At 40.0% G+C, this 15,093-nt stretch overlaps 1 protein-coding gene across 2 annotated transcripts; it reads left to right on the top strand.

Moving 5' to 3' along the window:
• Window positions 1-10,803: 10,803 nt before the first annotated feature.
• On the top strand, window positions 10,804-14,375 carry LOC112214669 (TRAF-interacting protein with FHA domain-containing protein A). Of its 2 annotated transcripts, XM_042298278.1 has the most exons (3): window positions 10,804-11,098; window positions 12,173-12,245; window positions 13,343-14,375. In XM_042298278.1, the coding sequence occupies exon 3, from the start codon at window positions 13,402-13,404 to the stop codon at window positions 13,996-13,998; it is 597 nt and encodes a 198-aa protein (XP_042154212.1). In that variant the 5' UTR covers window positions 10,804-11,098; window positions 12,173-12,245; window positions 13,343-13,401; the 3' UTR covers window positions 13,999-14,375. The 2 variants fall into 2 exon arrangements, with proteins under 2 accessions (XP_042154212.1, XP_024229351.1); XM_024373583.2 differs by lacking the exon at window positions 12,173-12,245.
• The last annotated feature ends 718 nt before the right edge of the window (window positions 14,376-15,093 follow it).

Raw genomic sequence — 15,093 nt, 5'->3', positions numbered from 1 at the left:
CATTCTAGGGTGTCTGAGGAATAAATACGAACATAATGTGACTGGTTGAAACAACATTTCACAAATTCCTTTCTTTGCAAGTTGAATGCGTGGAAATACAAAATAGATTGTGAATGCTATATGGACCTTTTTAGGATATGGAAAAGGATTTTATCTAACGAAACAATACTAAATGTTATCTCTGGGACCCTTAAGATGTCATATCAGAGCCAGATTTCAGAATATAAGTACCCATTTCACCTTTAGATGTGAATGTATCAAACCTGTCACGGTGAAAAAGGTGTTTTGTTGTTTTGTGCTCTCCTCAAACAATAGCATGGCATTTTTTCACAGTAATGCTACTGTAAATTGGACAATGCAGTTAGATTAACAAGAAGTTAAGCTTTGAACCGATATAAGACACTTATATGCACCGACATTTTTTGTTTCGCTAAAATCTGCGTACAAGACACACTGCGCTACATGATTTACAACTGTCCAATTGACATGACACCGATCCCGAAGAAGTTTTAAAGTCACAATTGCCCTCATGGTGAAATCCCTGACCTGTTTCCTTTCTCTCCGGCAACTTAGTTAGGAAAGATGCCTGTATTTTTGTAGTCATTGGGTGTATTGATATACCGTCCAAAGTATAATTAATAACTTCACCATGCTCAAACGAATATTCAATGTCTGCTTTTTTTTTACCCATCTACCAATAGGGGCCCTTCTTTGCAAGGCATTGGAAAACCTCATGTTAAACATTATTATTATGTGACTTGTTAAGCAAAGTTTTGCTCCTGAACTCATTTAGGCTTGCCATAACAAAGGGATTGAAAACATAATGAATACATAATTAAGACATTTCAGCTTTTCATTTTTAATTCATTTGTAAAAAATTCCACTTTGACATTATGGGGTATTATGTGTAGGCCAGTGACAAGAAATCTAAACGTAATAAATGTTTTATTAAGGCTATAACACAACAAAATGTGGAAAAGTCAAGGGGTGTGAATACTTTCTGGGGTGTGCACTACGTTTGACCATTAAGGACCCATTGTTGACCAGAGCCCTATGGACCCTTGCAAAAAGTAGTACACTATGTAAGGAATACAGGGTGCCCTTTTGGATGAAACCACCCCCACCTTCTACAAACTCTCTGTCTCTCCGAACCACACTCGTACCACATTTATGCAGACCACAACCTGTTGTTGTCACGATGTTCATCTTGCAGAGGAAATAGTGTGTTATAAATGGCGTAACACATAAATGACATAACGTAAAAGCTTTCGATGACTTGAGAACATTTGGGGAGTATACAAATATCAAGGAGTATCTTTTTAGGTATGAGCTCTTTCTGACATTTGTTATCAAATCATCAAATCAAATGTATTTATATAGCCCTTCGTACATCAGCTGATATCTCAAAGTGCTGTACAGAAACCCAGCCTAAAACCCCAAACAGCAAGCAATGCCGATGTAGAAGCACGGTGGCTAGGAAAAACTCCCTAGAAAGGCAAAACCTAGGAAGAAACCTAGAGAGGAACCAGGCTATGTGGGGTGGCCAGTCCTCTTCTGGCTGTGCCGGGTAGAGATTATAACAGAACAGTTATGGTTTGTTACCAAGGCAGTTTGATGTTGCATGCAAATAATGATGTTGCTAATTGTGTTGATAATGCCTTTGAAAAGCCTTGTGATGTCTTTGTTCAACATGCACTCGATTTCACTATTTATGCTGCACTGAGGGATTCTGAGGAGGTTGATAACCTGCCCTCAGGTCCAACACTTTCAGCCCATAGTTTTCATGTTGTTATTTTCAGGGAGGCAGGAGGGTGGACCGTGCACTCGTCAAGGCTTGGTTTACTTTTAGCTGACAAAAACACACTGTGGCAAAGAAGGGGGCAGAGTGATAAATGGCAGATATGTGACGGCAGAACTAATAAAGAACTACAGATCACAAAATGGCCGGCCTCTAAAAACGACAATCCCCAGAAGCAAGGGGAATGCTCGGAAGGTGGGGCCGACCCACAGATAATGGGATAATGACAAACCAGGAAGAGAGAGAGGAAGGGGATGGGGGAAAAAGAGACAATATATATCGTCTGGATTTACCGTATATGACCTGGACTGTTTGGACTTACCTGTTGGTATTTGGACCTGGACCGACTGAGAACCCGATTTGTGTACCAAACCCTGCTATCCTTGACCATGCCTGAGGCCTGGGTGGACTAGGACATAGAAACCAACATACAGGTACTGTCCTGTTTGAAATAACTCTCATTCTGGGGTGATTTTGGTGACAGTCTCCTGTTAAACTTGTGACAAACTCTCCTAACCTTGAAGAGGTTTGTCACACTACCTACAGCTTCAACCAAATGACAAGTGCGCTTCTGAAATGGCACCCTGTGGGCCCTGCTCAAAAGAAGTGCCTCTGGCCAAAGGCAGTGCACTATATAGGGAATATGGTGCAATTTTGGATGCAACCAAGGTCTCAGCCCCCACCATCACACCAAAACTCCTCCCTGAACCACACTCATACCACATGTTTATATGCAGACCAGAACCTGATGTTGTTACGATAGTCATCTGACAAAGGAAACAAAATACTTTATCACATTTGATGCCTGATATCTATCAGAAGGCTTTCGATGACTTGAGAAAGTATTGAGAGGATATACAATTTGTATGGATACAATCTCTTTGTGTGAGCACTATAGAGATGTAGTGAAAGTAGGTATGAGGAAGTACAGGGCAACCTTCCCCCTGCAGGTCAGGGCCTATATTGGTCATTTTGAGATCCATCAGAATTAGACAATATGTTAATGTAAAAACAGTCTTCAGTGTATACATTCAATAGTCTAATATATATATATATATATATATATATATATAAAGTGCACCAATGGTATTCTGTCTGATGTAAAATGATTTGCCACAATGTCTAAGATTCCTGAATTAAACTGCTGGAGAAAGCATTTGTGATACCAATGAATAATGTTAATGATAATGTTAATGCTACTAATACCTTTTATGAGCAGTTGTGTAAAGTATTTAAGTAAAAACATTTTAAAGTACTATTCAAGTAGTTTTTTTGTGGTATCTGTACTTTACTTTAATATTTATATTTCTGACAACTTTTACTTCACTACATTCCTGAAGAAAAGAATGTACTTTTTACTCCATACATTTTCTCTGACACCCAAAAGTACTAGTTACTGAATTCACACACTTATCAAGAGAACATCCCTGGTCCTCCCTACTGCCTCTGATCTGACGGACTCACTAAACACAAATGCTTTGTTTGTAAATGATGTCTGAGTGTTGGAGTGTGCCCCTGGCTATCTGTAAATGATGTCTGAGTGTTGGAGTGTGCCCCTGGCTATCTGTAAATGATGTCTGAGTGTTGGAGTGTGCCCCTGGCTATCTGTAAATGATGTCTGAGTGTTGGAGTGTGCCCCTGGCTATCTGTAAATGATGTCTGAGTGTTGGAGTGTGGCTATCTGTAAATGATGTCTGAGTGTTGGAGTGTGCCCTGGCTATCTGTAAATGATGTCTGAGTGTTGGAGTGTGCCCCTGGCTATCTGTAAATGATGTCTGAGTGTTGGAGTGGGCCCCTGGCTATCTGTAAATGATGTCTGAGTGTTGGAGTGTGTGGCTATCTGTAAATGATGTCCCCTGGCTATCTGTAAATGATGTCTGAGTGTTGGAGTGTGCCCCTGGCTATCTGTAAATGATGTCTGAGTGTTGTTGGCTATCTGTGATGTCCCCTGGCTATCTGTAAATGATGTCTGAGTGTTGGAGTGGGCCCCTGGCTATCTGTAAATGATGTCTGAGTGTTGGAGTGGGCCCTGGCTATCTGTAAATGATGTCTGAGTGTTGGAGTGGGCCCCTGGCTATCTGTAAATGATGTCTGAGTGTTGGAGTGGGCCCCTGGCTATCTGTAAATGATGTCTGAGTGTTGGAGTGGGCCCCTGGCTATCTGTAAATGTAAGAAAAGAAAAAGGGTGCTGTCTGCTTTGCTTAGTATAAGGAATTTGAAATTATTTTTTTCACTTTTGATACTTGACTATAGTTTAGCATTTACATTTATTTTTGATACATAAGTATATTTCAAACCAAATACTTTTACTCAAGTAGTATTTTACTGGGTGACTTTTACTTGAGGCATTTTCTATTAAGGTATCGTTACTTTTACTCAAGTATGACAATCGGGTTCTTTTCCACCACTGTTTGAGTGTGTAAATTGGAGCTTTCCAATAATAATCATGCCGTATTACCATAAAAATTCAAGATCTAAAATGAGGGCAAGCATATTTGCATATGTTCCATAGGGTGTGCTTATCTCTCGATAGCTTTTTGAAGACATGTAGCATGAGGACAGAAAAAGGTCAGAGGGGAGGGTATGGCTGTCCTGTTCTGTCTGTTTACTGATGTCACAGCAGCCAATCAGGCCTGTGGACCCACACACTCCAGTAGTGTATAAAAAGACACCCATAACCTCTTGACTCTCACTCCCATCTGTAACACAGGACGACTAGTCTACACATGAGAAGATGCCGTCATCGGAGGTGGAATTATACAATGACCCAACTACATGTATTTTCTTTGCTGACATTTAGTACAGGTAGGTTTAAGGAATCCATATGTATAAAAACTAACTGCATTAGAAAATGCTGACAGAATAGAGGGATGAGAAGAGACTAAAAAACATGTGAAGATATTCAAGTCATGTAAATCTTTGTTTTTGTCCTTTCTAAAGGGTGGTCTACTACCACCAGACTGTCTAATGTCCTAAATACATTCATCTCTGGATACACAGTTGGTTTGAGATGTTTCATCTCAGAAACCGAAGGAAGTTACTTCAACTGGTTCAAGATGACAGTGGGACAAGCTTCAGTCTGCATGCTGTCACTTTACATTCACTCCAACATTCTATGGGGAGTTTAACAACAGCACCTGGTTTGTAGCAAGGAAAGTGGAGCTAGTTTTGTGCTGACTATTGAAGACGCCAGACCATCAGATAAGGGGCTGTGTTACTGTGCCACACACTAGATTGATGCCATGATCTTCAGAAAGGGTGTGTTTCTTTTGCATTAGGGTAAGTAACAAATATATGTATTATCATGTGCCTATGAGGCTCTTTTAAGCGGTTATATTAAAACAAAAACAATTATGAGAACCTTGGTTTTACTGTGTTATAAAGGGTGCAGATTCCAGGAACCAGCATCTTACTCAGCAGCCTATGTCTTAGTCAGTCCAGCCAGGAGACTCTGTGACTCTGAACTGTATAACACAAACTGAGACCTGTGCAGGAGAACACAGTGTCTATTGGTTCAGACATGGCTCAGGAGAATCCCATCCAGAATAATTTACCCACACGAAAATAGGAGTGATCAATGTGTCTACAACCTCCCCAAGAGGAACCTCAGCCTGTCTGATGCTGGAACTTACTACTGTGCTGTGGCTTTGTGGGGAGATCCTTTTTTGGAAACGGGACAAAGCTGGACATTGAAGGTATTTTGCTTTGAACCTCTAAATTTAGATTTTATTCTGTAATAATTCATCTCTGATCTGTAACAATTCAAGACAAATCAAACTCTAAAATAAATTTGCTGATGCAACTCTGAATTGTAAAAGGGTCGAAGACGAAGTTTACAAAATTTGACATGTGTACCTGTGTTTCTAAGAAAGAATACCAACAACTTCCTTAAAACCCCAAACTCCTAGCTTTAATTGTGTCCAACATCTTGAGTTTGATCGCCATCGTTGTCCTTACAGGGTAAAACTCTTTTACTAGTGATTTGTGTTTCTACATAAATGGCTCCTGCCATTTTGTGTTGTCATTCACATGTGACCAGGGGCGTCATGCACCCAAAAAATCTGAGGGAGCACAAAGTACGTGAGAATGTCTGAGTGGTGGCCCGTCCGTCCGTACATTAATTTTTTCAAACACATTAAAACGTTTTTCCTGCAATCTAGAGCCATAATCATTGTGCTTAATTCTATAAAAAAAAAATAATAATAAAAAACTGTCTATTTTTAATTTTTCTGCATGTCTAAGCATACTTCTCTGCATCTCTGTTAAAATCTGGGTAAAAGATTGAAAGGAATGTGAGTCTTATTCAGTACATTTAGTTATTGCTTGCTTTTCTAAAGTCTACCAACCTTGTCAGCAGGCATGCCAGCTAAGATCGTAAGACAAGCTAGCTACTCTAACATGATTGATAGCCTGAAATGGCTTCTTGGTAGCTAGTTATGAGGTTCGGTGATTGGGAATCTGGGCTAGCCAGGACCGAGTTTGGGAAACCCTGCTCTTCGGCGATGTCTTGACTTCCCTGATCTGTGTGTACACCACCTATCCAGCAGAGGGCAGTAAACTTCCACAAAGGGAACAGACTACAGGCAAAGGAAGGATCTCATCATTCACGTTTATTTTTAAAAACATTTTAGTAATTTAGCATACTCTTATCCAGAGCGACTTACAGTAGTGAGTGCATTACATGTTCATACTTTTTCATTACCAGTCATATGATGATGGCCATATGTTGGTTTATAGAAAAGGATAGATTATCTGTAGTTTGGCCTGGCTAGCCTTCCAACATTATGTACAGTACCGTTGTTTGGAAAGGACACTATCAAACCAGAGTGAAGAAACAAGATTATGGTTTTAATTATTTTATTATGAGTGCATGACATATCAGGGAAAAAAAGTTTATTAGGACTGTATACTTTTAAATCCAAGTATTCAAGTAGTACAGCTGTAAAAACCACTACAACTATTTACAGTATAGGCTGCAGTATACAGTTGAAGTCGGAAGTTTACATACACCTTAGCCAAATACATTTAATCTCAGTTTTAAACAATTCCTGACATTTTAATCCTAGTACAAATTCCCTGTTTTAGGTCAGTTAGGATCACCACTTATTTTAAGAATGTGAAATGTCCGAATAATAGTAGAGAGGGATTTATTTCAGCTTATGTCTTTCATCACCTTCCCAGTGGGTCAGACGTTTACACACACTCAATTAGTATTTGGTAGCATTGCCTTTAAATTGTTTAACTTGGGTAAAATGTTTCAGGTAGCCTTCCACAAGCTTCCCACGATAAGTTGGGTGAATTTTGGCCCATTCCTCCTGACAACTGAGTCAGGAATGTAGGCCTCCTTGCTCGCATACGCTTTTTCAGTTCTGCCCACAAATTTTCTGTAGGATTGAGGTCAGGGCTTTGTGATGGCCACTCCAATACCTTGACTTTGTTGTCCTTAAGCCATTTTGTCACAACTTTGGAAGTATGCTTGGGGTCATTGTCCATTTGGAAGACCCATTTGCGACCAAACTTTAACTTCCTGACTGATGTCTTGAGATTTTGCTTCAATATATCCACATAACTTCCCTTCCTCATGATGCCATCTATATGTGAAGTGTACCAGGCCCTCCTGCAGCAAAGCACCCCCACAACATGATGCTGCCACCCCCATGCTTCACGGTTGGGTGTTCTTCGGCTTGCAAGCCTCCCCCTTTTTCTCCAAACATAACAATGGCCATTATGGCCAAACAGTTCTCTTGTTGTTTCATCAGACCAGAGGACACTTATCCAAAAAGTAAGATTTTTGTCCCCATGTGCAGTTGCAAACCGTAGTCTGGCTTATTTATGGTGGTTTTGGAGCAGTGGCTTCTTCCTTGCTGAGCGGCCTAAAAGAGCGAATAAATAAGGCCATCTTAACCATCTTAATCAGTAGGTCTTCTCTCCACATAGTGTCATAAGCCTTTTCAATGTAAAAAAAAGACAGTAGCCATTACTTCTTTCATGACCAGAGTATATATATTTTTTACATCATTGCTCACCTTTATTAATGCATCCAAAGTTGATCTACCTTTACGGAATCCACTTTGACATTGACGCTATAAACCTCTATGTTCCAGGAAATATGACAATTTATTGACTATCATCTTTTCCAACAGCTTACACAAGTTAGAGGTCAGTGCTATTGGTCTATAACTAATCAGCAGATGAAGGGTTCTTACCAGGCTTTACAAAAGTTAACATTACTGCACATTTCAAACCAGAAGGTATAACTCCCTCACTCCAAATTGTATTAAATAATCCCAGGAAAACATGTATTACCTTAAACATTACATGGCACAACTGATCATGACCTGGGGCTGGAAATCCACAGCCTATCAAGGTTGAATGCATGTCATATATGGTAAAAACAGCATCCAAAGAAAATTCAACAGTATCCCTGTTCTTATACACATTAACATGAGCATTTAAAATCGCACACTTGCGTTGCTTATATACTTCATCCAAAGTAACCCCACTATGTACCCTAGCAAATGTCTTCCCCAACAAATCAGCTTTTTCTTTATCAGTTACGTCCATTTTCTGACCCACAACCAAAATGGATTTCGAGATGCTTGCTTCTTCTTATTGCTTATTCTCAGGAGTCATATTCCTACGCAACACTCTGTAAGCCCTATTTGTTTCTCAAATAGCCACAGTGCCCTCTTCAGTCCACCAAGGAGCCACCTTCCTTTTCTCACCCACTTCACTCACTGGCACATATACATTTGCAGCACTCAAAATCAGAGAGGTCACAGAGGCAGCACATACATCAACTGTCCAACAGACTTTAAGCAATGATCACCAAACTTTTCAAGTCTGCTTTTTGAAAGCACCATCTTCTGACTGTTACCCCATCGGGAATAGTAACATCAAAGTTCATGGTGCATGAAATCGGGAAATGATCACTTCCAACAGTAGAATCCTTTTATCAGGTTTCAGGTAAGACCCAAGTGTAGACTGTGTTGAAGTAGCAATGTTTATTGCAAAAACAGGGGCAGGCAAACGACAGGTCAAGGCAGGCAGGGATCGATAATCCAGAGTAGTGGGGCCCGAGGTACAGGGCGGCAGGCAGGCCCAGGGTCAGGTCAGGCAGAGGTCGGTAATCCAGAGTAGGGGCAAAGGCACAGGACAGCAGGCAGGCTCAGTCAGGAAAGGCAAGGGTCAAAACCAGGAGGGCGAGAAAAAGAGAGACTGGTGAAAAGCAAGAGCTGAGACAAAACGCTGGTTGACTTGAACAAACAAGACGAACTGGCAACAGACAAACAGAGAACCCAGGTATAAGTACCCAGGGGATAATGGGGAAGATGGGCCACACCTGGAGCGGGATAGAGACAAGCACAAGGACAGGTGAAACAGATCAGGGCGTGACACATACATTATATTCCATTCATACATAAATGCAATAGAGTTAGAAGCCATTGTGAGGTCCAGGCAGGATGTAACCCCTCTAACAACATCAACTCTTGTACCACATCCATCGTTAAGACATACTAATGCTCATATCTTCCACAATAGTACCATTAGCATCTGTATGTGTGCTTTCCAATAAACTACTATGTGCATTAAAGTTGGCGAACCACATCTCTCTAGTGCCCAATTTTCCTGATATTTCATGAAACATCACTACAGATAGTTGACGACAAGGGTTGTAAAAATTGTGTCACTTAATATTACTACCTGCAATGTAGATTTCCACAATCACACATTCATATTCAGATGGCACAGTTAAATGACGATATACAATACCTTCTCTTATGAACTTAACACACCCACCACCCTGTCCAGTTGATCTATCAGGTATGATTGAGCAATAACCAGAAATAATCAATAACCTTTCCAATGAAGGCTAAAAAAGTCAATCTGATTAACTATTAAGGTGTCCTTTGAAACAACACATATTTGTGAGCGCAAGATTTCTGAACAGGTATCCTATCCGTGTCTGGACCAACATAAGTAACATTTCTTACAGTAGGTCCACTAATTCCAGCAGTAGCCCTATTATCTCCATCATTCTGCCTAATAGTTAAACCAATCTGCCTTGATGCCTCTGCATAAGAGACATTATGAGTGATTTTATATCTTTGGGCATCTCTAGCCTCTTTCTGGCATCCACCAACTGCTGTACTGTGTGCCCCCCCATTTACAACATTTAACCTTGACATTGTTTCCACATTCAACATAATCATGTTCCCCTACACACTTGGCACATATTTTATTTCCGTTGCACAGAGCCGCTACATGTCCCATTCTTTGGCATTTTAAAACACATTAATTGAGGTGGGGCAAACTCTTTGTAACAGTGAAAGCCAGGAAGCCCATCTGTTCTGTCTTTGGTTCAACCTTCTCGAACATGAATAACACTGACAGGCTTTCACTTCTCTGCCTCTCTTTCTTACTGAACAGCCTTTTGGCTTCAACCACTATGACCCCTCTACATTTTGTTTTATATCATCTATGGTGGAACCCCAGAAACGACCATCCTCAGGCTAGCCAAAGCTCTAGGGACATGACCTGTGATTTTCTTCCCATTGAGAGTTTTCAGAATCTTCCCTTGCTGATATATAAAGGCCATATATTACTTTTCCATATGGGGTTACTGAAATTTGTAAGGAAGTTGCATGGAGCCTGCAAAATTGAAATCATAAACAGACTTTCCCTAAAGAGATAGAGCTATTGGGGAATTCTGGAATTTCCCAAGGCAAGCAGCAATTCACTGTCTACGGTGGTGCGATGTAATATGGTCAATGCTAGAAGGTATACGGCTTTTGTCAAATGAACGTCAAAATGTTGACCTTTTGTGCATTTTAGCTAACACTAACCATTTTCCTAACCTTAACCTAATTATTCTAACCTGCTACGTTAACTCTCATAAACTGTTGCATAAATTCTCATAGCCCTCAAATTCTCCTAACCTGTTACAAAAAGTCAAATCTGACAAAAACTGTATCCCATCTAGTCATAACCATGAATGGTGGAGCGCGTGCTTGCTGACTCAACGGTTATCCCCTTCCTGTTGTTTTGCTCTCGGCAGTACTATCACAGTACAGTATGGTTTAGAAACTCTGTTGTACTATCATAGATAGAACATATCTTTGTTACTATCCTCCGACACCCATTATAGTTCGCACAAAGGTTGGTGCGCCAGTAGGCAGGCAATAGTTGTTGTACCCTTTCAAGGAAGCAAGTCAACAGTCGGAGACGCATACTTACTGTATGTAGCCTGATCTTTGCAGACGCTGCGTGTACAATTGCTACAACTACCTAATTTTACAGGTAAGATATAGCCTAGCAAGTTTGGTAGTGAACATTCAGAATGGTTTTGTTGTTTGATTGAATGTCATGCCATTTCAATATCAGTAAAATCTTCGACAAGTCTAGTCACGTTATTAGAACTATAGAAAAACATGTGTGCAAGAATGTTGCAGATCGAACATGCTGTTGTGAAAAACTGTTTCCTAAACTGGCGGAGTATGGGTTGTTCCACCAATTACGTGTATTTTGAGTAGTGTAACTTCTATATATATAATATATATTACGTGTATTTTGAGTATATATATATATATATATATATATATATATATATATATTATAGTCATTCTAACAACAACATTCTAACAACATGACAATACAATTCGTTGAAATAAAACGTTATTTCACATATGTATATATGTATGTATATATATATATATATATATACATATGTGAAATAACGTTTTATACACACATATATATATATATATATACATACATATATATGTGAAATATATATGTTAAATAGCATATGTGAAATAACGTTTTATTTCAACGAATTGTATTGTCATGTTGTTAGAATGACTATAATATGGTAGACTGAACTTCTGCTAAAATGAACGGACCAATTTGCCCGATTTCGGACAACTATTTTTGGGAGAAATAATGCACACGACGGACCTGATATCGCCCATAATTCGACAACCAAGTGCCTATTAAATCACCCATAAATCCCCACGAGGGAACTTTTTGTGACAGTAACAATTATTATTCTAGAAATGACCGTGGAAACGCCTTTATGAGCAAATATTGATTTAATAACCATCATATCGACGTAAACTTGAGAGTCACGCGATGATATGTTGTGTGGTCCTCCCATTACTATTCGGAAAACCATGCAGTTTATTGAACTACCGATTAAATAAATTAGGATGAATTGCACAGAGTGGTGAATGTGCACGGTCATGAGCTTGTTGCTCCTTTCCATTTCCAATAAATATCGAGGGTCTTACTCTGGTGACATGATGATCAATGCTTGACTGCTGTATGACAAATACTAATATTCTCTCTCTCATCCAAAATAATCTCATCATGTAGACTAGACAACCCGCACAGCCAACCTGCACTGTATCTGCGAGCTGTTGGCTAGAGAGTACATGCCAAGACCAGAGTAAGCACATTTCATTTAACATAACAGTTTTTGTGACAAAACTATCGATGGAGTTGAAAATGTGATGGAACCACATTGAACTTTAGATTATTATTCGGTACATGAAAATTAGCTAAAAAGTATATTTTGTGTGTGCTAATTGTAACCGGAGAGGGACGTGAAGCAACATTGTTACACTGTCATCAAGCAGTGATTTTTATCTGCAGAACGTCTTTTTGGTGGAAGCACACCACTAGTGGGAAAATTCACAAACAATATTGTCTTTATGCAGATTTTAGAATATTTGCATTAAAATATGTTGCCAATTGGATGGAAACCTAGCCAATGATGGTGAAAACATGGATAAATGTTGGGGTTAAGTGGGTTCCAAAAGGGTTCTCCGGCTGTCCCCATAAAATAACCCTTTTTGGTTCCTGGAACTCAAATGGGTTCTACCTGGAACCAAATGGGTTTTTCCTGGAACCAAAAAGGGGTCTTCAAAGGGTTCTCCTGTGGGGACAGCCAAATAACCCTTTTTAGGATCTATATAGCACCTTTTTTTCTAATAGTGTAGAGGATGCAGTGGAACATGTCAAAATGCTGAATATTGACACTTTAGCAAGTCTTTATTCATACATTTGTTTTTGATGTATTGCATTTTCCATGTGGTCTATAGTAAAGAGCACTTCATTTAATATAACAGGCTTTTAAAATTCAACATTGGTGCACAATTTCTACTTAAAATATCTGAGGCAAAAGGCACTCATTTCATGGAACGACCCATATAAAATAGGCTACATTCATAGCACAGTGAAATTACTTTCATCAAGTGAAAGTTTTAGAGGAAATGCTGAATGAGGCTGGGTGTGTGGAATGATGCAATTCTGACAAGTATTCCTTAAAATGAGAACAAAAAGTGTTAACAAAACAAGAGATTTTCTACTGCTTTATGGAAATACCCTGACATTTCTCCCTATAGAATTGTGCAATAGAATGAAATGTTTTTAATTTCAGTACCCTCTGTCTGAGCTGTTATTCTATTTCTAGTAATAAGACTTGTTTAGTGCCAGAATAACAAAAAATAGTCAATTTAATAATTATCTCTGTTTTTCTTTCAGACCAATTGAAACTGAAAGTCAGCATCCTCTCAATTGCAAAAGCTATCATAACACACATCATGGAGTTGCCTCACACCATGGAAACAGAGGAGCTGATGACCTACCTCCAGATCCAGCTCTACCACCCCCAGCAGGCCTCTAAGGCTCTTTACCGCCTGCTGCCCCTGGACGCCAGGCACAAGCACCCAGCCGAGGACCCCCTGAGGCTGGGCCGGGACGCCCACGGATGCACCTTTGCCCTGGCTGACCCACGGGTCTCCCGCAAGCAGCTGGCCTTGCAGGCCTACCTCACCGCCAACAGCCCTGACATGCTGTTCTCTGTGCAGAACCTGAGCCAGAAGGGACACGTGACGGTCAACGGGTCAGAGTTGAGGTACCTGGAGAGGGCAGAGCTGCCGAATAAGGCCCTGGTCCGGTTCGGGGAGTATGAGCTGCTGATACGTCGTGAGAATGGAGAGGCAAAGGGGAGCTTCGAGGTGGAGTTTGGGGTGCTGGCAGTGCCTCCTTCCAGAGAGGTGGGCGTGCCAAGTATTGTTCCCGTCATGGATACAGGCTCAGACCATTCAAACAATGGCATCCCACCACTCATGAGCCATGGGCCGATAGAGATGGATGAGACAATCATGTACCAATCATGCAGTATGTTTCTCTCATAGACAATGATTTTCTCTTTACCTAGTAGCAGTTGTCTTTAAACAATATTGATGTTAAACATTGTATAATCTCTCGTGGACAGGAAGTGACAAACCTTAACAATAATTTTACTTCTGGGTAACCGAGATTAAACATTCTGTAAACTTAATCATACTGTTGACTGAATGTAGGGCCAAGCCATTGGGACCTCAAGTGTAGTTTTTCTTATCACTCCGCAAGTGTTACTAAGACTGTTACGTTATTATATCAAATGTGAAACTAAAGCTTCTGAATATTGACCTTTTTCATGTAGTTCAAGTATCAGTGTTAAATGAAAGATGGGGAAGGATCATATGGTTTTGTAAATGTTGACTATAATAATAAAACTGTTTTTATTTGATTATTGTGTTACACGTCGTATACTTGCCAAAGCCTTTAACAAGTAATTCAACTTTTATTTGCAAGGCACCAAGGTTTCTGAACCAATCAGACGGCCCTGAATGTGTTTGCATTTGGTGAAGGGTCAGGGAGGTACATACAGTGGTATTCAGACCACTTGACTTTTCCCACATTTTGTTAAGTTACAGCCTAGCCTTATTCTAAAATTGATTGCTGAGAATTGTTATTTATTTAATCTACACACAATACCCCATAATGACAAAGCAAAAACAGGTATTTTTGTTTTGATCACTATTACAAATAATAAAGAGATACATAACATAAGTATTCAGACCCATTGCTATGAGACTTGAAATTGAGCTCAGGTGCATCCTGTTTCTATTTATCATCCTTGAGATGTTTCTACAACTTGAATGGAGTCCACCTGTGGTAAATTCAATTGATCAGACATGATTTGGAAAGGCACACCTGTCTATATAAAGGTCCCACAGTTGACAGTGCATGTCAGAACAAAAACCAAGCCACGAGTTCGAAGGAATTGTCCCTAGAGCTCCGAGACAAGATTGTGTCGAGGCACAGATCTGGGGAAGGGTACCACAAAATGTCTGCAGTATTGAAGGTCCACAAGAACACAGTGGCCTCCATCATTCTTAAATGGAAGAAGTTCAGACCCACCAAGACTCTTCTTAGAGCTGGCTGCCCGGCCAAACAGCAATCGG

Source organism: Oncorhynchus tshawytscha, linkage group LG15 (genome assembly GCF_018296145.1).
Source record: "Oncorhynchus tshawytscha isolate Ot180627B linkage group LG15, Otsh_v2.0, whole genome shotgun sequence".
Lineage (NCBI taxonomy): Eukaryota > Metazoa > Chordata > Actinopteri > Salmoniformes > Salmonidae > Oncorhynchus > Oncorhynchus tshawytscha.
This window is presented reverse-complemented; position numbering and strand designations above follow the sequence as displayed.

Bases quoted from the DNA above. Each gene is read 5' to 3' on its own strand.
- LOC112214669 (XM_024373583.2), top strand. From the start codon at position 13,402: ATGGAGTTGCCTCACACCATGGAAACAGAGGAGCTGATGACCTACCTC.